Source organism: Lepidochelys kempii, chromosome 12 (genome assembly GCF_965140285.1).
Source record: "Lepidochelys kempii isolate rLepKem1 chromosome 12, rLepKem1.hap1, whole genome shotgun sequence".
Taxonomy (NCBI): Eukaryota; Metazoa; Chordata; order Testudines; family Cheloniidae; genus Lepidochelys; species Lepidochelys kempii.
Window position 1 is genome coordinate 11742003 of NC_136391.1, and position 25008 is coordinate 11767010.

General features: G+C 42.2%; 1 protein-coding gene across 1 annotated transcript in view; it reads left to right on the forward strand.

Moving 5' to 3' along the window:
* The window catches only part of SLC12A4 (solute carrier family 12 member 4), a 75283-nt gene that overhangs the window by 15438 nt on the left and 34837 nt on the right, over positions 1-25008 (forward strand). Inside the window, exons 2-3 of the mRNA XM_073307579.2 lie at positions 14396-14490; positions 17127-17258. Coding sequence (XP_073163680.2) covers positions 14396-14490; positions 17127-17258 — 227 coding nt within the window. The remainder of the gene's footprint in view (positions 1-14395; positions 14491-17126; positions 17259-25008) is intronic.

Below are 25008 nucleotides of genomic sequence, written 5' to 3' on the forward strand. Positions count from 1 at the left end.
AGGTCACCTAGTCCAGGCCCCTGCACTCATGGCAGGACTAATTATGTAGACCAGGGTGGACAAACTTTTTGGCCCGAGGGCCACATATGGGTGGAGAAATTGTATGCAGGGCCCTGAATGTAGGGCTGGGCAGCGGGTTGGGGTGCAGGAGGAAGTGTGAGGTGTGGGAGGGGGTATGGTATGCGGGAAGGGCTCAGGGCAAGGGGTTAGGGTGCAGGAGGGGGCTCAGGGCAGGGGGTTGTGGTGCAGGAGAGGGTGCAGGGTGCGGCAGGGGGCTCAGGGCAGGGGGTTGGGGTGCAGAAGGGGTGTGGCAGGGAGCTCAAGGCAGGGGGGTAAGGGCTCAGGGCAGGGGATTGGAGTGCAGGGTGCCGGAGGGGTTCTGCATCTGGGCTTCAGCCTGGCACTGCTTACCTCGAGCGGCTCCAGGGTGGCAGTGGCGCACAGCGGAGCTAAGGCAGGTTCCCTGCCTGCCCTGGCCCCGCGCTGCTCCTGGAAGTGGCCAGCATGTCTGGAAGTGGCTCCTGGGGGTGGGGTGGGGTGAGGGAGGCAGCTTTGCTGCGCACTGCCCTTGCCTGTGGGTACCACCCCCAAAGCTCCCATTGGCTGCGGTTCCCCGTTCGCGACAACTGGGAGCTGCGGGGGACGGTGCCTGCACATGAGGGCAGCGCATGGAGCTCTCTGCCTCCCCCTCCCTCAGGGGCTGCAGCGACGTGGTGCTGACCGCTTCTGGGAGCGGCGCGGGGCCAGGGCAGGCAGGGAGTCTGCCTTAGACCCACTATGCCATGGGGCTGGCAATCCCGTGGGCCGGGTTGAAAGCCCTGATGGGCCGGATCTGGCCCGCGGGCCATAGTTTGCCCTCCCTTGATTTAGACCACTTCTGATAGATGTTTGTGTAACCTGCTCTTAAAAATCTCCAGTGATGGAGATTCCACAACCCCAGTAGGCAATTTATTCCAGTGCTTAACCACCCTGACAGGAAATTTTTCCTAATATCCAACCTAAACCTCCTTTGCTGCAATTTAAGCCCATTGCTTCTTGTCCTATCCTCAGAGGTTAAAAAAACCCCAATTTTTCTTCCTCCTCCTTGTAACAACCTTTTACATACTTGAAAACTGTTATCATGTCCCCTCTCAGTCTTCTCTTTTCCAGACTAAACAAACCCAATTTTTTTCAATCTTCCCTCAGAGGTCATGTTTTCTGGACCTTTAATCATTTTTGTTTCCTTCATTCCCTATCTGTTAAATATTTCTACCTTCAGCTTCTAGGCACTGGATGTTATAAACTACTCTGCTGAACCATCCCCGAAAAATAGGGGAATATAATACATTGGGGCATAACTGATAGTGCTAATGACTTCAGGGCCATCCATATTACAAGGTGCAAGGCTGGAGAGGAAAACCTGTGACTCAAGTGTGGGGAGGGATTTATGTGATGAAACAGAGCTGGTACTTAAAACTTACCTCTTCCTTATGCATACTGACTAAAGCTTGAATTATGCATAGGCGCTGTTTCTCTCATTTAAGGCTTGAATTTTGTCTTGTCTTTAATGGTTCTCCACTAGGATTTCCCAGGAAAAGAGACTTCTCCAATATTTGTAAGGTCACGATGAACTCCAGAGTTCATTTTTGCCACAGGAAGATGGTAGGCAATGTGTCTTCTGACTATAAGTAGCTTGGAATTTTAGCAACAGCATTTTCAGTATGTTAGTGACATTTATATAGTTCGTCTCCGTTGAAAGGATTATAGTTTCAGGAATATATCAATGTCTGCTTAGTCTTCCTGTGAGAAAGCATATTGCTTTATGAACCAAATCAATTCTGTGCAGTGCAGCAGCCAGTGTGTCCCTGGAAATAGTGAACAGTTCCTTTGGAAGTACAGTATTACTTGTTTTAGTTGTTCTGGTCCTTCAGGGCTGCCTAAAAAAGCATGTGCTGACTAAATGTCATCTGAAGAATAGAGAAGAATGATCAACCAAATTACAGAAAATGGCAAAGAATTACTGCTAAGGGGTAAGTATAGCATGTGATATTAATACGATGAAGGGGTGCAGTGCTCTGAAGGCATCGGTGTGGCTTATTTATGAGGAGTAAAATAGAGAGACTTGTTGAATCACTAATCGCAAACATTTCAATGGCTAAATCACTTGAGTTGTGCAGTTCTCGTTGTTGCTATGGCTGTGAGGGTATTATCACAATCTTTCAAAATACTGGGAAAGGTGGATTCTGTGATTTCATAGGGCTGGTGTTATACCTGCATGCTAAACAAACCGTAAAAAAAAAATCTTAAGGAATATTTAACTGGAAATTGCAGTTTATATATTTCAAAAGATATTAGTGGCTCATTTTTAAACAGTATTTCATTTGTAAATTTCTGGTTTGCTTGTACTAAATCCTTTTCAGATGCAAAAGCTGTGTTATTGGCCATAAATTATTCTTACATGTTTTATATGCAGTGTCATGTGCAATTGAGCTGTTCTTAATCAACCTTTCTTTTGCCGGGTAACATCCATTAAGTACAAAGTCTTGGTTATAGTGGTAACCCAGCACTGGGATGGATAACGTTATATTGTAGGCTAAAAGATGTGGTGAACAATTTTGTCTGTTTAAAATATCTATAAATGTTAATAGCTTGTTTTTCCTACTGGGCTTTAAGCTGTTGTGGTTCATGGAGACACATCTGTGATAATGATGTACAAGAGTAAATGTATCTGTAACCTCTGGAATTCAATTCTGTGTTTAAAGTACAATGTGATTCCTTTTGCATGCTTAAAAGCAGCCCAGGTAGAGATCAGAGATCCCAGGCCGAAGTCTACCCTATCCTATACCCTGTACAGCTGCCCTTGGTGCATGGGGTATAATCCAGGACAGATTTGGCTTTTCCCGGTGACCATGTCTTAAAATAGAGGATAAACCTGGAGTAGCAGTCAACAGTTCCACAACCGCTCCTCCCTCAACCTTCTCCTTCAGTGAAATGGGTTCTGAAGTCCAGGATGGTGAGCTGTTGCTGAACTCAGAATGGCTTCTTTTCCCCCCTGCAGTCACTTCACTGTCAGTACTTATCTTAGTATGTATATCAAATAAAGTTGTATTCTATAAAATAAAGTCCCATTTTTATTTCCTGCTGTTCACAATTTGAGATGTGTTTAACGTAATGATTTTAAAAAATAAAGCATTAAACCCTTTATTCCCTTTAGTATGCTAGACTTCAACAGGAGTCTTTGATCTGTGGAGCCTACAGAGATGAATCACCAAAAGGTTGATTGCTTTAAGATGTAACAATTTATATTTTTCAATTCTGAAAAAATATAAACAGGTTAAAAATCTAATCGTATAGCCATGGTAACTGTTTTTACATTTTTAAAGAAAAATGCCTCTGACAATTTAATTATTGATCAAAATACAGTTGAAGCAAAAATAAATCAATATTCCTCATCAGATTTGTGATGTAAGCTGTTTATAGAGATAGTGTAAATGTGTTATAGACAGAAACTTGCATTATGTAAAACATTTTAATGCAAACACTATTCACTGTTGACTAGAGAGAACCAACCGTGTTTTTCTAATAGATTCTAAATTCTATTCTCTTATAGTTTAGTCACCTTGGAAGCTTATTTAAATAATTGGATTATGATTTCTTTTGCCTTTTAAAGCAGTTTAAAGCCAATAACTTCAAAAATAAATATAATGTGATTTTCAGTTGTGCAGTTTACATTTGGAAATCTCTGAAGAAAATAGAACAATTGCTAGTTGAATAGTTTGCCATGGAATTTTACCAAGGCTTTGGGAAATATCTTTATTCAGTAGAAGTCCTCATGCTATTCTCTGTAGTAATGGAACCAGAAGAAGTTTGGTAAACAAGAGCAAACAGTTAAAGGACAGTTCCAATTCCAGTTATACCTTACAGTACCACGATGTGTGACTATTGTAAGTATATTCTTCAAATAGAGTAGGTCATCACACTTTGAATCTGTGAATTACTGTGTTTCTTTACGTAGGCATGAGGTTAGCATAACATTGAGGTGCACTGGTATTTTTAAACAATAGGCTTGAATAGTTTTGTAGTGTCAAAATATTCCACAGTATGATGTCCAAGATTTTTGGCATACATACTGGCAAAGATTCAGGGTCAGATTCTGCTATCTTAATAGTATTAAGCAGTACTGTACTCATCAAGTAGCTCCTCTGAAATCAGTGAAGCTGTTTGTTGAGCACATACTACTTCCTGTGAGTATGGGAGCAGAATCTGGTCTGCGGATAAAGATTTTTGGGAGAGTGTCTGTATCTTCCTTCATGTCTGCAAAGTGCCTGATACAGGACTGAGGCTAAAATAATCATAAATACCAAGATCCTCTGGTAACTGGAGGGGGACAGAGAAGATGGAGATAATAAGTTCTATGCCTTTATCCTTTTACTTTTAAACCAAACTTGGAAAAAAATCAAGTAAAGATCAGCAATATTTTTTTGAGATGGGTAGGAGGAAACCATAACTGCCTGTTAAAGCTAACTTGCTGAACTCTGTTTGTGACTCTGAACACTGCTTTAATTTTTGCATCTGAACAATATCTAACTGGATTGCATTTGTTTGATCCCTATCTCTTTTATAAATGTGTATAGGAGGGTATAAGGTGGAGTCCAGTATCTTTTTCTGTATTTCTCAGACAAAATAGATTTTTAAAAATTCATTTACACACTATCACTTCAAACAAAGCTTTTGGAGAGTTTTGTAGTTTTCTCAAAAACAAATAGCAAGTTGGGAGTTTGCTACTAAGTTTCCACTTTGTATCAGAAAATACAGAATTCTGGAGATTAGATCACCCAACCAAAATTAACTCTTTTGCCAAGGGTTTGCTATTCCAATCTTAAATTTGCAGGCAATGTACTTGTACCTCTGCAGGCAGAATATTGAAACCACAAAGATTTGGTTTTATAATTGCTTTCACACATGTATATGTTTGAGTCTAAGTGATACTCCTGTCTAGGTTTGTATATGTAGACACTCCAGCTCTGTGTCTAATGACTAGTACAAGGGATCTCAAACTTCATTGCACTGTGACTCCCCTCTGACAAAAAAAATTACTACAGGACTACACAAGGGGAGACCGAAGCCTGGGCCCGCCCAAGCCCAGGCACCCTGGGTGGGGGGGCCAAACCAAAGCCTGAGCCCTGCTGCCCAAGGCAAGGACGCCAAGGCCAAAGCCCAAGGGCTTCAGCCCCAGGCAGGGGGCCTGTAACCTGAGCCCTTAACCCAGGGCTGGAGCCATTGGGCTTGGGCTTTGGCCCTGGGCGATGGGGCTCAAGCTTTGGCCTCAGACCCCGGCAAGTCTAACGCCAGCCCTGGCGACCCCATTAAAACGTGGTGGCGACCCACTTTGGGGTCCTGACCCACAATTTGAGAGCCTCTGGACTAGTATAACTAGTATAACTCCGAACAGTAGAGCATGCTGGTCCCTGGTGTGCAGTCTGTCTTATGAAGGTGTCTTTCAGCAGACAGTGCATGTTTGTAATGGGGTACTCACAAGCAAAGCATGATCACAAATAAGGCATTTGGTTTTGTGTTTCTGGAGAGATAAATTTGTATTTGATGGATGGATAGACTACCACCGAATTTCTGACGGTCTAGTAAGTTGTCTCCTTGACAATCAGCAAGACCTAAATACAAAGATTGTTAAAACTTTATACAAGAGAGCCTCTTGTGTTGCAAAAATGTCATTATCTCCAAAACTCTTCAGTTTACTCCAAACTTTTAAAATTAATTCTACTCTGGACTAAGACAGGGTATGTGAAATTTGAGGTAGAATTGTTGGGCAGGAGAAGGTTAAAACAAGGACTAAAATTGGTGGAAGTTAGCTTCTAAATCGTCCCTTCTTACTGAAACTAGAGGTAGCTATTGCTGCTGGCTAGGACCAATGTGTCACATGCTCCTAGCTGACAGCTGTCAGTCACTAGTGCAGACATGAGTTCCCCATCTTGTGCCTGGAATCTACATATGCAGTCATCTCACATTGTAGACTGTAGGAAGTTGCCTTATCAGGTGAGTCTGGAAGGGACTCCCTGTAATTATGACATTAGAAGCTTTGCTGAGCTTGTCTTAGCCTGAGAAGCGTGTGTCTGGACATGTCTACACTACAGAGCCTTTGCTGGTATGTCTGTGCCAGCAGAGGCCCTGAATGAAGATGCTGCAGAAGCTGACAGGAGTAGTTCTGCCAGCATAGGTACTCAACCTCCACAAATGACATTAGCTAAGATGACAGAAGTACTCTGTTGTGAGCACAGCTGTGTCTGCACCGGGGGTATGGCTGTGTCAGATAGGATACTCTCGTATAGGAGTTTGTGACACCCAGGGACCCCTTGATGCCAATTGGCAGAGAGCACAGGGAGTGTATAGAGTTTTACAGGGATCCCCTGGCTCACATATTTGCATAGTAGTTCACCAAAGGGTGAGGTCTGTACTGAGAGCCAGTAGCCCACTGGTTGTCATAATTGTGATGTGTATGTAAGGCTAATATTTAAGAAGCTATGTATATATACTGCAAACTCTGTTCTTAAGTAGGGCAGATCACCGGTGCCTTGGACTGATTCCTTTCAGGCAGGGGGTAACAGATGCTTATTTCCCTGTCTAGTCATTGTGTATTGTCAACTTCACAGTGGTGGTCTTATTTGCATATTGAGCCTGATGCTTATCAAAAGGTTGTGAAACTGACAAAAGAGGGATGCCGGAGGGGGAAAAAAACAAAACAAAAACAATCAGCAACAGGTGTCCAGTTGGACAAAGGACTGTGCTGATATATCTGAGGGTACCAACAGACATCCTGCATCTTCCACTGACAGGGCGACTTGTCTCATGAACAGAAGATCACAGACAAGCCTGGCTTTAAAATGCTGAAAGGACTTTCGGTGAGCATTATTCTGTAAGATGGGGAAGCATCTAGTTAAGTAAGTCTAGGTTCTAGAATGCGTGTTATGATTTTATTTTATATGTAACCATTTATTTCCAGTATTTTTACTTGCATCCCTATACTTAGTGAAGATGAGTAAAAAATTATTTAACAATGAACATCTCTAAGCACTGTGTGTTAAATGAAATGGTGATCCGAGGTGTAACTGGTAAGCTGGCACATACTGCTCCTTTGGGATCAGCGGATCTGTGAATAACTGTGAGTGTTCAGTGGACCAGGAGCTGGACACTCCAGGGAGATGCTCGTGGGTAGGAGTGTGCTTATCGCTAACCTGTAGAAAGAGAGTGGGCCTGCTCAGGCCTAGAGGGGAGTATTTGTGTTGTCTGTGGACAGTGGAGTTGGGGAGCTGATCCCCTGGCAGGCACAGCAAGGCTTCCTCATGCTAAGGACAGGTGGCACTGAGGTGCCTCTCAGTCATGGGTACCCTGGGAAGCGTGATAGAGTGATTTCCCCCTCCCCCTTCTAACTGACATAGCTATGCTCGCAAAACTTTGTAGTTTGGAGAGAGCCTGACAATGTCGGTTCCTTTTGATGGGAATTGGGTGAGTGCCTGGGTCAGCTGGTCATGTCCAAATCATAGGACTTTTTAGGGACTTACACAGGCCGAAATTGGCAAACCTCTGCACAGAGCCTTCCATAACAAACTGTTATCACCTAATATATCTACCTAAGACTGAACACTTGCTCATACCCTTAGCAAAAAAAAAAAAAAAGTACCATGTGGCGATGCCTGTCCTAATGCTAAGATATATTTCATGCTTCAGAATGTCAGCTGATCACATGTGGGGCTGAGAAAAGAATTTCTCCTAACCCCTTTCCTATCCCACATGTACAGAGGACTTTTTTTGTTTTTTTGTTTAATGTATTAGGTATTTCCCATTAACAGAGGCAAGGTAGTGGACTAATGCTCTATTCCGGTATGGCAAATACTGTGAAAATTACTTTGCATTGTACATTAGAAAATTACGCTACAAATGTGTTTGATTCTTGTTTTATAAAGGAAATGGGGTCAGTTTACATGGTCTTACTCAGGGCATTGGAAGCAAGCAAAAACCAGATAAAATGAGATCATTTTGGTGTTGTGGTTTAGAACACATCTAAAATGTGCAGATTGCTCAGGAAGAGTTGTTGTGCGGAAAGTGATTTTGGTCCACTGATGTATCTAATAGAGCAATTCAGTACTCCCAGTGAGAGTATAACAAATACATCAAACTGCCTCTCTGCAGCAGCCAAATCTAACTATTGATGGAGGTTAAAATAGGATGTCCTTGCAATGATCTTGACTGTAAACCTCTAAGCTTTTGGTTACTATTGGGGAAGTCTGCAGTATTTGAGAAGGGACAGAAGTGGGACCAAAAGTGTGGCTAACCGTTGAACGAGTGGAAGAATACAGTTCAGAAGCCCATTTATAATTTACACGATCAGTAATTCGTGACTTCTGCATGCTCTTTCAAGCGGATGGAGCAAATGCTGTATACAAGAAGAAGAAAGTGATCCAGATGTGGTTTTGCTTTACCCTTATAATTTTGCAGAAGGTGGGCATCACGTGCTATTTCTGGCTGATTGTACTAGTTATTTCTGAAGATGTCGTAAGTGTAGCCACCCCTAAACGCTAATACTGCAATGAAACATAAATTTTCAGCCCATTAATGATACACTAATCATGTGAGCGGGGTCCAGGGAGAAGTAGGGGAATGGTTTTTCCACTTTTGTTTGGAGAAACCCTGGTTGGGGTAAGAGTGTTGGAAAAGTGATGAGAGGCCCGAAGGACTAAAGAGGGCAAAAGAGTTTGTCACTTGTTGGGTTCATACTTAATTTAATTTACATAAAAGCAAAAGGATCAATCACATGACTTTTATAGAGAAAAAGTGCACAGGCATTTCTACAGAAAGCATTAGAAATATTCCCAGAGATATTAAAAATGAACCCATATCCCATTCAGCAGATATTTCTGACAGTAGCATGTTGCAGCTACAAGAGAAACACAAAATCTAACTGTTTGTTGCAGAGGAGGGTTTCCTGAGGCTTCAAGCAGCAAAGGTACAGTTTAAGAAATGACCCACTAGCTCATTTTTAAAACTTCCAATCTACCAGAGCAACCCTAGAAGATAAATAATCAAGACAATTTAAGTACTGCATGAGACAAAGCTATAATAACTGTCTGAGAGAAAAATAGCCTCTTACAGCGTGGTCCAAAATTTTGAGGAACTAGGTGGGGCAGTATTTTTATTACAATTATCATTCACCACTGCAGACTGTCTGAAAACTGGTTTAAATAACAAGTGCAGTGAGTGGGTGGTTCTTTGAGTTTAGTCTCCAGTAGACACTTTCCTCTGTTTAAAAAGTCAAGAAACATCTCATGTCAGCTTCACACTCTGTTGCCAAACCGAGTGTTCTTATGGAATCTTGGGATATTTTGTCTTCTCGTAAAGCTAAGCTCCTGGAGAGGTGTGATTATGTGAGAATCTTTCACATTTTTAAAAAATGAACATTTCTAGTCCTCTAGGTGGTGGTAGAAATCTTGTAAATGTAGATCCTTGGAAGCTCAAAACCCAGAGGCAAATAAAACTGATTTTGAAGCCAGAGATTTTAAACAATCTCATACCATTTTTACAGGCATGATCCATGAGTTTTGAATGGTTGGGGTTTGCAATAATGTAGTCCGCTCAGGAGAGCCTAGTGAAAGGAGTCCAGAAGCTGTTACTGATTAAGATTTCAGTACATTGGCAGAACCATAAAAAGGAACATGCACAGCTCCTGGGCTTGCTTCAAAATCACTATAATTAAACTAGCCCATTTAAAAGATGATTTGGGGAACTTGTAATGCTAACAAATTACAGAAAACCTACCTGGCATTACCATCTCCATTTAGGAGAACTCTAAGATGACTTATTCAACCATTCTGACTTAAATTATTACATTCTCCCTGCTCCCTTCAGGTGGTAATTTACTTGTGGTTTTGATTATGTACATCTTAGAAATTAGGAGGCCCTGTTAAATGGGCTAGCTCCATTGACTATGCCAAGTTCTTGGGTTCTGAGAACCCTGGAGTCTCGAAACACAAGTTCCAATTTTAATGAACTTCTGACAACTAATAGTTAAAGTACAGCTTTGAATTTATGCCTCTGGAGAACAGGCTATACTTCAGTTACGTCAGAACTAAATTATTTTACCTCCAGAAATCTGGGGGCTTCAGAGACCCTAGCCCTTTACCGTTTTTATCCAAAGCCTGTTTAAACTCATGCAGGCTCCATAGTCATCACAGTCTGAATCTTTTGCACTTTGGGTGGCAGCAAGCAGGGTGCTGCTCCTTCATGGATACCTACCAGTTAAAATGTTGCCATTCAAACCATTCTAAACAGAGAATACTTGCTTTGTTTTTAAAACACTTCAAATGATCGAGCCCTGTAGCCAAGTAACCATGTAAAACCACTGTGGTGTGGGGCCCTAAGTAAATAGTTCAATATAGAGGGATGGGAATCTAGTTTTGTAGCCTGCATTCTCCACCCCAAAATGAACTGCAACCTTTCAATGAAAAAAGAAAAGTTACTACCAGCAGGAGAAACTCACCTTACCTGATCACCCTGGTGACAGTCTGTACGGTAACACCCATTGTTTCATGCTCTCTGTGCGTATAAATCTCCCCACTGTATTTTCCACTGCATGCATCCGATGAAGTGAGCTGTAGCTCACGAAAGCTTACGCTCAAATAAATTGGTTAGTCTCTAAGGTGCCACAAGTCCTCCTGTTCTTTTTGCGGATACAGACTAACACGGCTGCTCCTCTGGAACCCACCTTTTCAGAAATGCTAGTTAATGATCTCTGCAGGACTTGGGATATAATGGTAATAGATGTGTTGTTAATGTAGGGTCTCTTTACTTGAAGAGTTCCAAAAAGTCTTATGTACTATGTGTGGATTGTAGACAGCTCTGGTAGTATTGCGTCTTAAAGTTGCTCAACACTTCTCATAAATCCCTGTGTTCAGTTGTTTATATCTCTGCCAAATTTCAACAATTTGGACTGAAATTTTCCAGGCTGAGTGACTGCCTCAGTTGGGATTTTTCTGAAAGTTTCAGACAAAACAGTTGAGCTGTTTGTGAGAATGAGGCTAGTGACAAAATGTTGTGCCCATATTAAAAAGTTCAGATGACATTTTCTTTGAAAAGCCTCTAGTGCCCCCAAAGCTTTAGAGCAGGGATTTGAACTTGGTGTGTGTGTGTGTGACTTTTGTGCCATGAATGTGTCTTGTGCTAGCTCCTTGAAAATCTGCCCAATTTTTTTTTTAAACCTTTAGAAAAATTTTTTTTTTTACACATGCTCAGATTTTACACCTGCACTTCTTAGATTTTTAGCAGCCGCATTCCCTGAAGATTCCGTCTGCACTGGGCATACCTTGAGCTAAACAGGACTTTCCCTGCAATTGAGCTGTTGCAGGCTCTGCTGGATCTGGGAACCTGAACTGACAGCAGAGAGGCTTTCTCCTGTGCTCTCAACCTGAATGCAAAGGAGACAAGTTAGATCGAAGGTGGGTGGGAGTAGATTGGAATGGAAACTGTGGCTGGAGGATGGTAGGTTAGGAGAGGGAATATTGGATGGGGAGTGGAGATGCGGGGAGGTGGGAGGGAAGACAGCTCTGACTAGAAGTTGGGGTAGAAAGGGAGAACTGGGACTGGCTGGGTAAAGAGTGGGATAAGGAGCTGAGGATGACGGGAGATTAGGACTGGGAGCCAGTGTGGACATGTTTATGTTTCAACTGAAGGCCAGAGTTGTGGGGAGAGATGGATAGTATGAGGAGTTGGGAGTGATGGTGATGAAATTAGAAATAGCTGGGCAAGGGGACTGTGATAAGAAGCCACAGTACGGAAGAGATGGGACTGGGACAGGCACAGGTTGGAGGGCTCAAGGCAGAAGGTGGTCATGGAGGTGTGGAATGGGCAGAAGAATTTGTGTCTACTAGAGCACACTCCCCTCCAGATCCTGGAATGGAACTCAAGATTCCTGCGAGCAAATCTGTGAAACTAGCTGGCAAAGTTTATCAACTTTTAGTGCTGGTCCACATAGAGAATGGCAACATACTACTGCTACCAGTAACTCCATTAGTTCAAGTGGCAGAGGTCTGTGTGCTGGATCTGAAGGTTCAAGTCTTCCTGATGATATGTGTCTGTTGATGTGATGGCACCTGTTGAAGTCTAAACTTAATTCCAGCAGAAAAGGGCCACCCAATCCGTTGTTTTTGGTGGATAAAACAAACTGCTTTGCCTATATCTGAATATCTTTTTGCTAGTTGTTTAGCTTTTACTAACCAAAACAAGTGGGCACACAATGTGTCTCTACTTTCCAGCAAACCAGCTGTGCTTTTTTCCAAACTCTTCCCCTGATGAGAATGGTGCTGAAATAACAAGATATGAACGGATTCTTTTCACTATAACAATTATCCAACTAAACATGTTGAATGTTTAAATACACTTGAAAGCATGTGATGCTGCACACAGATAGGAGCCTTCTGTTTAGCTTGCCAACTACTTATCCAATTGGGTGTAATTTTGTGAGACACGTCCAGGTTTCATAATATCAAAACAGATACCTTCACTTATGTAGTGCTAATTCAACAGAGGCTAACCCAGTTGATTTAAATTGGTTTAACCATAGTTGAATTAGTTGTAAGATGTAATTTTGAAGAAATGTTTTCAACTTCTCAATCTTCTGCTTTTTCTTACAAATTCAACATACAATTCCATCTTTTAGCTTGTAGGGATATGTTCCTGTTAAGATGGTCTTTGATATTCTTTCACTTTCTTTGGTAATTTAGTTTTTTGAAATTAGTGACTACAATATCTTTTAGGTTATATTTGTTTTCTTTTTGGGATATGAACCTGTAAACACCTGTGCCTTGTGTATTGGACCTGGGAAACGCAGGGAATGCAATTCAGAGTGCTAAAGAAAAGATGTGAATTTAAGAAATGCTGGTCATCTACAGCTCCAATGGTAGTTGCAGATGCTGAGAATTTCTGAAAACCTGAACCATTGCTCAGTTGTGCAGAATATCACATCATTTTATGCTGCACTGCACTTAAGAAGTTTTAATACTGAAACTATTTTAAAACTTTCTTTAGGTCCTCTGTGCTATGCTAAATTTTCTTTCACATTGTACTGTATATAAAAACTATGAATTATTTGTTTGTACAGTATCCAAATGTGCTAGATGCTAGTTTAGACTCTTAAGAAGAGTCTTTATCCCCCAAAGCCTGTAATTTTATATGAACAAAAACAACATGATGGGGAAGGGTTTAGTGCAGTGATGGGCAACCTGTGGCCCATCAGGGTAATCCACTAGTGGGCCGCGAGACAATTTGTTTACATTGACCATCTGCAGGCATGGCTGCCCGCAGCTCCTAGTGGTCGCGGTTCGCTGTTCCCAGCCAATGAGAGCTGTGGGAAGTGGCGGCCAGCATGTTTCTGCGGCCTGAGCCACTTCCCGCAGCTCCCATTGGCCAGGAACAGCGAACTGCGGCCACTGGGAGCTGCAGGTGGCTGTGCCTGTGGACAGTCAATGTAAACAAACTGTCCCACGGCCTGCTAGTGGATTACCCTGATGGGCCACAGGTTGCTCACCACTGGTTTAGTGCAACTGAGAAAGTGCATATTTACTTACAGAATTTAGAGTTTGCAATAAAATAGAAGGAAAATACTCTTTAGTTGATGTGGTATTATCTTAACTAGCCTGCAACAATTCTTACTAAATATTTTTTGAATCAGGCCGATTAGATCTATCTGATTTGTTTACTTATTGCTTAAAGAGAAAATTGTGTTACAAATCAGCAATAATCTCTAACTGTGAGTGATCTCAGGAACTGTCTTTTCTGACAGGTTTCAGAGTAACAGCCGTGTTAGTCTGTATTCACAAAAAGAAAAGGAGTACTTGTGGCACCTTAGAGACTAACCAATTTATTTGAGCATAAGCTTTCGTGAGCTGTAGCTACAGCTCACGAAAGCTTATGCTCAAATAAATTGGTTAGTCTCTAAGGTGCCACAAGTACTCCTTTTCTTTTTGTCTTTTCTGATTAATCATAATACTCTACTAAAAAACGTAAAAAGGAAACTGTCAAGGTTATTAGGCCCAAGACATCATCTTGGCAGTAGTCCTACCTGTAAACTTCCCCTTGAGGCAGTTTTGTGTTACTCCTTGTCTTTTAAAAAAAAGATTACTTTCAACTCTGAAAGCAATATCAATGATGGTTTCAGTTTCTCTGTGTCATAGTAAATCAAACAACTAACACAGTTATGCCATTTTAAAATTATATGCTGAACAAAAACTGGGATTTTAAAAATTGAATAGAACAGCTGTTGTATAGAGCAATCTTCCTTGGGGAGTTGAGATGCTCCTCAGATTTTACCTCCATTCCAAACTTACCAAAAACTACTTCTTTATTCTCTCTGCAGGTCATGGCAACCATAAAGAAAACAGTCCTTTTCTCAACAGTTCTGAAGCTGGCAAGGGAAGCGATTATTATGATCGAAACTTGGCCTTGTTTGAGGTAAACTTTAATTTTGCTTTCCAGACCACTGGGCATGAGCATCCTTGACCTTGAGTTATGGAGAATAGGAGATGAGGTCTTTCTCTCTCTTCTGTGGAGGGAGGGGATGGAGTCTTCCAAAGCTACAACTGGCAGGTAGATGCCTAATTCCCATCTAAAGTCAAGCAGTCAGACACCTACATGCCATTCATACCTTTTAAAAATCTTTTTAAAGTGTTGAGTGGCCTTTGGTAGGTCAGGCCCGTTAACATACACTTATAATGCCACTGTCCCAGGCAGTGTCTGTGGGCGGTTGTTCGGCCGGTGATGTGTGGAGTAGAGAGCAGCTGGCATCCCAGGTACCATGCACTCACGTGTAACTGTCTCTATCTCAGCCTCTCAGCTGTCAGGACCTAGTGCCAGAAGGCTGAAGATTGGGAACATGGGTTCCAGAGATTGGGAACAAGGAATGACAGGAGCTACTGATTAGGGAAGGGTGGGAAAAAATAGCATGTTTGGGCTCTGATGCCCAGGAGGCTCTAAAGAGCCCAGAAGATCAGGTTCAATACAGCAGCACCACACTGACCCAGTCTACCAGCATCTGCCATTATTCGCTTTTGCCAGCTAGCTGGATGGTGGCTTCTCCGATGCCCAACTCCTTTTCTTGGCAGTGTATGATAGTGTGCCTCTTCACCCTTTAGCAAGTTTGACATGCTGAGAGTATGTTCTGAGGTTCACGCAGAATGGAGGAGGAGTAACTTCATACCAGTACCACTTTTTTGTCTGCAGATTAGTTGCTCTGGCTTGGTTTTTTTTGTTTTTGTTTTTGTTTTGCATGGCTGGGTTAGCAGGGCATTGATTTACATGGTGAAAGCCATATTTTTATAATGGAAAGCTCTATAAATGAAGGCCAAAATTAAGTGCCAAAAGTTGGTTATTTAGGAGTCCTAATTTTCAGTGGTCCTGAGCACCTCCAGTTCCTATCAACTCCAATTATAAGTGTGGCTGTTCAGTGCCTCTGAATCAGGCTACACAGGTGGCTAACTTTAGGTAGTCATCTTTGAGTGTGTGTGTGTATTTTGTTTAAAGAGGTAATTCCAGGGCCCTAATATAATTGTAAGAACCCATTAATCTTCCCATTTGCTTCCAGTTTTCTCCTGTCACTGCATGTTGTTTGTGCCACTCCCATAGAATCCAAAGAAGCAAGAACCCTCGACTTTTTCTTGAAGGGAGAATTCTCAGCCCTCCATCCAGATGCTTCAGTTCATGAGAAAGCATGTTCCAAGCTTTCTTAAGCACTCGCTTTCCCAACAGGCCATTTAGATTAGCTGCTGCTGAGCAGCTGCTCCATCAGGTCACAAAAGCTCCATTTTAGCACACCCTGTTTCCACAGTGACAACCCATCATGTAGAGGCTTGTGCTAAGGAAGTCTAGTGCCAGTAAGATAGAACCAGTCACAATGCCTGCCTCCAATTCCTGCCACTCTCGCTCTGAGCAGAACCTTCACTGAGACTTCATGCTAGTTCATGGACAGATAACAGATGTTTGCTTCTCTCAAAGGCATGTCTTCCAGGAAAGATATCATAATCTGCCTGAGGCTGGAGTTTTGCTTTTGAGCAGAATCAGGTGTGTTGTGGATGGCTGTGTTAGAACGAAGGGACTTTGTATATTTGCAGGGCCTGTGGGTCTATGTGGCTGGTAAATTATGATTGCTGAGATTGGTGTTGGTGAGAATGTTGGCTTCACTGGTGACTTCCCTAATTTTTAGTTATTGCGCTTGAGAAAGGGTAGGGTAGGCGCTTGAGAAAATTTAAACCTGACAGGCATGCTCTGCGTGTGGGGCAGGCACAAGGGAAGGCGCAGAACAGAAAGTTCAGAACAACAGAACTATTTTAAGGATCTTTAGGAGATAATGCAGGAAAGAATACGGAGCGAAGGCAGAGAAGAGAAGCTGTAAGAGTAATCAGAGCACTCTCTAAACACTTTGCAAAAGATCCCAGCTGGTATAAAAATGAGACAAGTGGCTCACTCCTGCCATACTGCTCCAGAAGACAGGATGAAGCTGCAATACGGGAATGTGCCTGCTTGCCGCTCCTCGAGCGCATTGGTGCAAAGTACCAACACACGGGCTTTCCCCACCCTCAAAGACAAGCACAGGGTAAGAGGGATCCTGCTGGATGTGGGGAATTTAGGGAGAGGGGATCGCGAGAACCTTCATACAGTCAAACAAAACATACCGATTTTGGGAGGCTTATCTAACCTCAAACCTCTCGGAGGCCCTGGATTAGGATATTGATATTAAATCTACCAGAATGTGCCCATAACACTGCAATAGCTGGGACTCTGGGTACCAGATCTCTGGTTTATTTGAAGAATTGTCCCTGAAAATGTTTTTTTAATGTTAACCCAAGATATGCATATTAGCCAACTGTAAATCATTCACTTTCCTGCAATCATGGAGTTCAGAGCTCTTTTTTTCTAAGACAGCTTTCAAAACCCAAATGTCCTCTAGCCAGATCAGACAAAATTAATATTTCATTTATTCTACTGCAGCCTCTTTCAGTGAGTTTATCACCAGCTCCAGCCCTGCCAAGAAGGTATATATCCACCCCTTCTTTCTGACTGCTTTGGCTTACATAAGTTGTTTTCCTCCACAGGAGGAACTGGATATACGACCAAAGGTATCTTCTCTACTTGGTAAGTTGGTCAACTACACAAATCTCACTCAGGGAGCCAAAGAACATGAGGAGGCAGAAAGTGCTGAAGGTTCAAAGAGGAAAGTTTCAAAAGTAAGTAGAACTTCTCTCAATGGCCAGCTTGTAACTGAGATTGCTTGTGTGTGCAGTTGGAGAGTTCTGAAATTCCTTGTGCTTCGTCACCATTTCTGAATACGGATCTAATCCTCTTCCCCCCACCCCTGCCATGGAAGCCATGACATGACATTGCTTCATTGGCAGCAGGACTGGGCCCCAAATGAACACAGTGAGTTGCTTGTAATTTCTTGTTTCTAGACTGAAGCTGTTTTCCTCAGAAAATCAGAGGTGAAGTAATGCTTAAGCAATCTAGCCACTCCAGTGCACTTGGATAGTCTTAGTATGTATTATTCTCAGGAAGTTTGATTAAGTAGGTCACAATGTCACAAAAATCATGCATTTAAGTTTTACAACCTGTTTCTGCCACGATTATTCACCTTAAATAGAAACATAGTCTGTGAGTTGTCACACTGATTTCAAAACCATTTTTAGAGGCAGAAGTGTGTGTGTTTAGGCTTCCTGTTTGAGCCCCATTTCTAATAACACTCTAGCAGGTGAGATTTAGTGGCCTGATCTGAGGGTGCTGTGCACCAGCAGCTCCCTTTATTTTTTGTAGGGGCTGCAGTTGTCCAGTGTCTCTGAAAATGAAGCCATATGCCTCAACAGGGTACTAAAAATCAACACATTAAGGCTAAACTTCCTATTTAAAGGTCTTGCTGCTTTGCTTGCTGGTTTTCAAGCAAAGGTTCAGCAAAAGGTTTTCAAGTAAACTGCTGTGAAACTTGAACAGTGCAGATTTATTGTCATCCTGTGTTGCCATATATACAGAAGTCTTGACCCACTGAAACAAGACAGAGGCAAAAAGAAAAGGAGTACTTGTGGCACCTTAGAGACTAAGCTTATGCTCAAATAAATTGGTTAGTCTCCAAGGTGCCACAAGTACTCCTTTTCTTTTTGCGAATACAGACTAACACGGCTCTTACTCTGAAAGACAAAGGCAGTAACACTGAAGATTGCCAATTCACTTTCAAAGGGAATGCACATTAATCCATGCCAAAAGTCTGATTCCAGCACCCTCACTCCACATGTAGTCCCTTCTGATTTCAACAGAGTCACCAAACCCAACAGGTGTTAAAAACATTAGTTTACTCTAATCTGGGACCACAGGTATTAAAATGTCTCAATTTTGTGGTTATTATGGTATCGCTAAAGGACAGAGTTAGGTTATTTCGGTGTCTGTGCATTTTAATACCTTAACATATATGGATTCCCTTTTAGGCATAACTTTAACTAATATATATATAAGTTAAGGTTATGCCTAAAAGGGAATATATATCAGTTTGTTTGTCTGGACATAATACTAAAATCAAGCATGAGCTGTTGTCTTTTCCTGTGAATTTATTGGATTGCCTAATTTCAACTGATTATTCAGTCTGTTCTTCCTAAAAAATTGGGAGAAATTACTCTAATAAAGAATGTAGGGAAATAGGGTAGGGTAAATCCTTAACTTTTTGAAATGACACCTTTTTTGGCCATTGTTAGTGTTATTTAAAGATGGTTTATGATTAAATGACACCTCACACTGGTATTCTACACTGGCCATCTGGAAGCCAGCCATTTATTTTCCCTTTGGAAAAGACTTCAGAGAATTTGGTAGCTGGTTCCAGCCTCAATGGGGAAGAGATTAGGCAATGATAGGAAGCCGAGAAGGTATTATTAGTCCCTAGCAGAGTAATTCATGGTGGTGTCAAATATTCTGTATTTAGATACTGCATATATAGTGTAACCCACTTAGGCTTGGTCTACACTACCACTTTATGTCAGTATAACTACGTCACTTGGGGTGTGGAAAATCCCCTGAAGGATGTAGTTATACTGACCTAACCGCTGGTGTAGACGGCACTATGTGACGGGAGGGCTTCTCCCGTTGATGTAGCTACCGCCTCTTAGTGAGGTGTAGTACCTATGCTGATGGGAGAAGGTCTCCTGTCCACACAGGTAGTGACTTTGCTAAGTGCTCCAGCGGCGCAGCTGCAGTGCAGTAAGTGTAGACAAGCCCTTAAAGTGAACTTGTGTATAGTGAAACTCCATCTGGGCGATAACAATAAGGGTATGGCTACACTGGAAACTTCAAAGCGCTCCCGCGGCAGCGCTTCAAAGTGCGAGTGTGCGAGCGCCGGGAGGGAAACTCTCCCAGCGCTCCTGGTAATCCACCTCCACGAGGGGATTAGCTCCCAGCGCTCGGAGCCTGTCTACACTAGCGCTTTAAAGTGCTCTGACTTGCTGAGCTCGGGGTGATTTTTCGTAAGTGTAGCCAAGCCCTAAGTCTCAGTTGTCCCATTTTAAGCTATACTGTTGTGGTTTGTGGTCCTGCCATGGTAGAATTTGACATGGTTAAAGCACATTTTGTTCTCATTGTATGGGTAGGAGTGAACTTTTTGAAAACAAACAAACAAAAAAACCCACTGTTCCTGCATTAGCCTCTGGCGCATCTGTTTTCACAGTGTTAAATTTTTGTATTGTAGTCTCTGGGTAACTCAAATCTTTTGAAAACATTACCCTGAACTAGTGTTTCAGTACACGGTGTATGCTGGAACTCCAGTTAGTGAATTTCTGCCTAGAGTGTCTGTCTTTTGTGAAGGACACTACAGTAAAGGTCCCACTGTGTGTAATCTAAATTAATTGTAGTTGGCATGGGGGGAGGAATTCAAATAACATTAAAGCTGTGAGGATGTCAGATGTCATTTGGAATTTAAAACTAGGGAGTTGAATACAGACATGAAATTCTAATTCAAGTCACCAAAAAGGAATGCAAAATCATGGGCAGAGACAATGGAGGTCCCCTGCATTGAGAGAGCCTCCAGAAACTGTGGAAATGGGATTTTCCTACAGGCTTCCGGTTTTTATTTTAAAAAGTTTCTAGTTCTCCTTTTGAAGTGTAAATACTGACACAAGGAAACAGTAGCACCGAGGCATGAAATCCCCACTTATCTTGATTGGGAGTTAAATTTTGACACTCTGCTATTAAATATTAGCATTGTTAACTGATTTGTTGCTGGATGATACACCAGATACATCCAGCAAATGTACTTACCTAGTACGGCTGAAAGTAAGTTGCATGTGTTGACATGTCAGTCATTTGAATTATGCAATGTTGTTGTAGCTATGTTAGTCCCAGGATATTAGAGAGAGAACTTATTTTTCCAATAAAAGATATTATCTCACCCACCCTGTCTCTTCAGTCATTTGAATTGACATTCCATAGGGAAATGCTGGAACAGGAATATGAGCTTTCTTTTGGTTTGGACTTTGTGAATCTCTGTTGCCTAGCTCCTTAAAATCTCAATATGTGTTGTTAGATGCATGTTGCAGGTGTGAATTTTTAATGGTCTGGCTTTTCCACCTCCTCATCTAATATGCCTAAATTGATCATTGGATGTGCCATGCCAAGCTGCATGAATAATGTAGTCTTTTCTGTAAATAAAAATTATATCTCCACAAACTGCCAACAGAGGACAAATCTCTCAGTGAATTCTGCTTCCTGCTATGCTTGTCGGTATCAACCGGTTTAACCAGAGCCATATTAGCACAGGCAGACTCTCCTTTCCAAAATCACTGCCACTTAAAATCAAAAAACCCACTTGTATGCAAATGCAAAGTATTAAAGACCTGTGAATGGCAGACATGGAAAGATAATCGTATGCTTAAGCTGCTAGATTATGTGGTGCTTTCGGCTTTGAAGACAATTTTGCGTCCTGCTGGTCTTACTGAAATTACAAGATTGAAGGAAACCTGAAAATTTTTCACAAACACTTGCAGTGTGGAAAATACAGTATATGGAATTTCTGTCCAGAAAAAAGAAAAGAAAATCCCCTATAGAAAACCTGCTCAGTTGTGAAAGTGTCAAGAACAGACAAACTTAAATGGAGTATGGCTCACTGTAACTATTTCACCTTGCTTCAGTATTGCCATAAGTTTTTCGTATTCAGTGTTACGTTGTTTTGTAGCTCCTCGCTTTGTGCGCTTGTCTACACTTACATTTTGTCACGCTCTACCTTGCTGGCTCGGGGGTATGAAAAAATCACCCTCCTGAGCACAGCAAGTCTGAGCGCTTTAAAGCGCTAGTGTAGACAGGCTCCGAGCTCTGGGAGCTGGCCTCCCAGCGCTCGGAGCTCATCCCCTCGTGGCAGTGCTTTGAAGTTTCCAGTGTAGACATACCCTGTGTTAAGATACATTATCAATTACCCTCTCTCTGTTTAAGAGGGCAGCAGGGGTTTTGTTTTGCTTTTTAGGTTAGTATGAATACTGTCTGTAGTAAAGTACTGACACAGTTATGACACAGTTATGGTGCTTCAAACACCAGGTTAGACAAACATCTGTCAGGGATGGTCTGGATAATACTTAGTCCTGCCGTGAGTGCAGGGGACTGGACTAGAAGACCCCTCGAGATCCCTTCCAGACCGATGATTCATGAATAATAAAACTCCTACTTCCCATATTGGAGATCAAATGAACTACTTCAGCTTCTACATTGTAACTGGGCAGTTCAGCTTTATGCAAATGTCTGTTATGGCTTTTGGGGCTGCTCTGTGGCATCATCAGTTACTTATATTGCGTGGCTGGTAATGGCAGTTGTCAATTTCTTTGGGCCCTGCAGCCAGTTGTTTGGAAAACCAATCAGGCTAGCACAAGGGGAGTGGTGTCCTTTAACTCAAATCAATAACTTGCGTCAGTTACGTGTTTGAAGCTGATCAAAGTGGATACCACACATGTGGAAGCATGGGCTGCCTGGCTGAAAACAGATAATTTTCATAGAAGATATGAGGGTTTTTTTTACCATTTGCCGATTGTCAGTATGTCTGCTTGAAATATCTTATTAGCTCCGTGCAAACTTTAGAGTAGTATTTCAATTTTCCCTTTTGGTACTGACAAATCTGTTTTTGATATAATATTGCCCTTGCTATTTCTGATTGCCTTCTATTGACTAGTTTCAGAGTAACAGCCGTGTTAGTCTGTATTCGCAAAAAGAAAAGGAGTACTTGTGGCACCTTAGAGACTAACCAATTTATTTGAGCATGAGCTTTCGTGAGCTACAGCTCACTTCATCGGATCCGAAGAAGTGAGCTGTAGCTCACGAAAGCTCATGCTCAAATAAATTGGTTAGTCTCTAAGGTGCCACAAGTACTCCTTTTCTTTTTGCTTCTATTGACTAGTTTCATATAACCGTTTACAATAGTGGCATCTGCTGATATAAGAGGATGTAGAAAAGGGCTCAGTCACTGCAAATCACTGATAGAAATGTTTTGCTGGTGCAAGCTGTTCTCCTGCTTCATGTCTTTGTTTGCGGCATTTTTATTTGGGTACAGAAACCAACAACCCAGTGACGACTTATGTCTGAGGTGCACTTAGTAATGCTGTGATTTGGGCATCTCTTAAGCTGTACTGCTTTGCCATTCTCAAAGTATACAATAAATGCACAATGTTTTCCCTTTACGACTGAGATTGTAACTTGGTGTAGCAGAGGCTGCAGAGGGAGGGGGAAGAGGAACCAGAGCAAGAGAGTTGAGATGCCAATCAGAGAAGAGGAGGTGGAAGCAGGAAATTGCCAGTCAGGGGGAAAGGGGTGGCCCAAGCTACTGTAAAGCACACAAACAATGCGGGGTGAAGGTGTTGGGACCAGGGAGGAGTGCAGTACTGAGCCTCAATTTGATTGTGTTAGTGCTCTGAATGAATGGGGAGGGGGAGATAGTCAAGTAAACCAAAGGCAATTTTACTCACTGTTCTGTCATTGTGAAGTTTAATTTTCTAGCCAAAGGAGAGTAGACTGCGTTGCAGCTTTGAGCTCTGCAAATTTAATGGCAGCTGCTACAAGTTATCTTTTTTTATAGTATTGCAACCCCAAGCGTTGAAAAATTGTGACCCAGGCACTCCAGAACATGAGATTTTCTAAAACGATAATTTTTTGGTCGTTATTTGCTGGGCTACAAGAAAAACACCTCAAAGGCTGGGAGTTGACAACGCTGTTAGGGGTGATTTGGACTGAAAGCTTCAATATGGACTGAAAGCTTCAACATGCTCTGTTAAAACCTTGCAGTTGTAAACTTAGCTCCTGCTGCCACAGCCAGGCAGTCTAGTTTGCAAATCAATCCTTGAGTTATACACTACATTTCAAACATGTTCAAATGCAAATTATATGCACACAGATTTGGTTGAAGTTTTAAAAACCTTGAACAATATCAAGCACCTCATACCATCCTGGTTTCTGGAGGGGAAAAAGGAGTGAGTATTTAAAACAAAAGCCAGAATTAGCAGAGGAAATGATGCAGGCCTTGGGGCAAGTAAACAAAAGTAGTATGCTAGGGAATTAGTACAGTGAAAATTCTCGGAAAGTTAGTTCTCTTGGTTTCATGTCAAAGACTAAATGTTTTGTGTAATTTACATACAGCATGACAACCTTTCTGGTCATTCTAATTAGATGCTTTCTAAGACATTTCTCTTGTTAGTGAGCGTAAGACCTTTAAAATAAAGTATCTGAATAGACATACATTTTTTTATCCAGATTGTCAGACTGAGTGGGGATACTAAAATGTGAGTGTAATGTACCAGATTGTGCTTCAGAGCATGCAAGGGCAGTTAATTTCAAATCAGAGACATTAGTATGGTATCTGGAAGTCTTTGGATCTTTGCACATTCAGTCCAATGAATAGAGACCACCTTACATAGCACCCTCCTAGATTTAATATCTACACAATTTAAGATAAAACAGTAAAGGAAGGAAGCATCTAAGAATATTCTCATAATTTTTTTTCCCGAGAGCCTTGTAACAAATAATTTGAACAGCTCTTCCAATGAGTGTTCAGCTTTTTTGAAATTTGAATTAGGGCACTTCTAATTAGGATGTCTGTACACAAGCACAGCTTCCATTAGCATCATGGGACAATGATCTCTTGCTTCTTCATACACACTAAGGAAAAGCCAAAACATATTTTCATAGTGGGCCACATTGATTCTGTTAGTGCTGTAGTACAATAACTATTTGCTACACAAATGATAGCTTTTTTGTCTGATGGACCTGGGTGCAGCAAAGTAACAGTTATTGACTGCATCATTAATCAGCCACATTCTGGCAGCCTAATAGAACAGAACAAGTAGCTACCCCTTCCCACTCCCTCCCACCCCCTGCTCCAAACAGTCCACACAAATTGCAATGGCTAAAAAATTACTTGGGTTGGCTTGAGTTACAGAAGGAGCTCAAAATAAACATCACAAAATCCAGTCTAAGACTCTTTAGACTTGGTCTCTCCCCCTCCTGCCTCCCAAATGTCTCCTTGAGAATTGCTCAGCCCATGCTCTAAGGCCTGGTCTTCGCTAGAAGTGTGGAGCTACCTCACATTAGCAACGTGATGCAAAATCCTATTGAAAACAAGGCAGTTGGTAGTTTCAGTGTTTGGGGAGGGGTGGGGGCAGCGTGCAGAGCTGCCTAGCTGCACCTCTGCCTAGGAGCAGCAGAGACATGTTGCCGCTTGCAGGAAGCTGCCTGAGGTGAGCAGCGCCCGGATCTGGCACCTTGAAACCCCCCCTGTGCCCCAGTTCCCTGCCCCAAGCCCTCTCCTACAGCCAAACTCCCTCCCGGAGCCCACGCCCCGCACTCGCTCCTGCACTCCGAATCCCTCATGGCCATTCCTCCGCCTAGGAGCAGTAGGGACATGTCACCACTTTTGGGGAGTCACGCGGAGCCAGGTAGGGAGCCTGCCGGCCCCGAGCCAACCGGACTATAAACTGGACT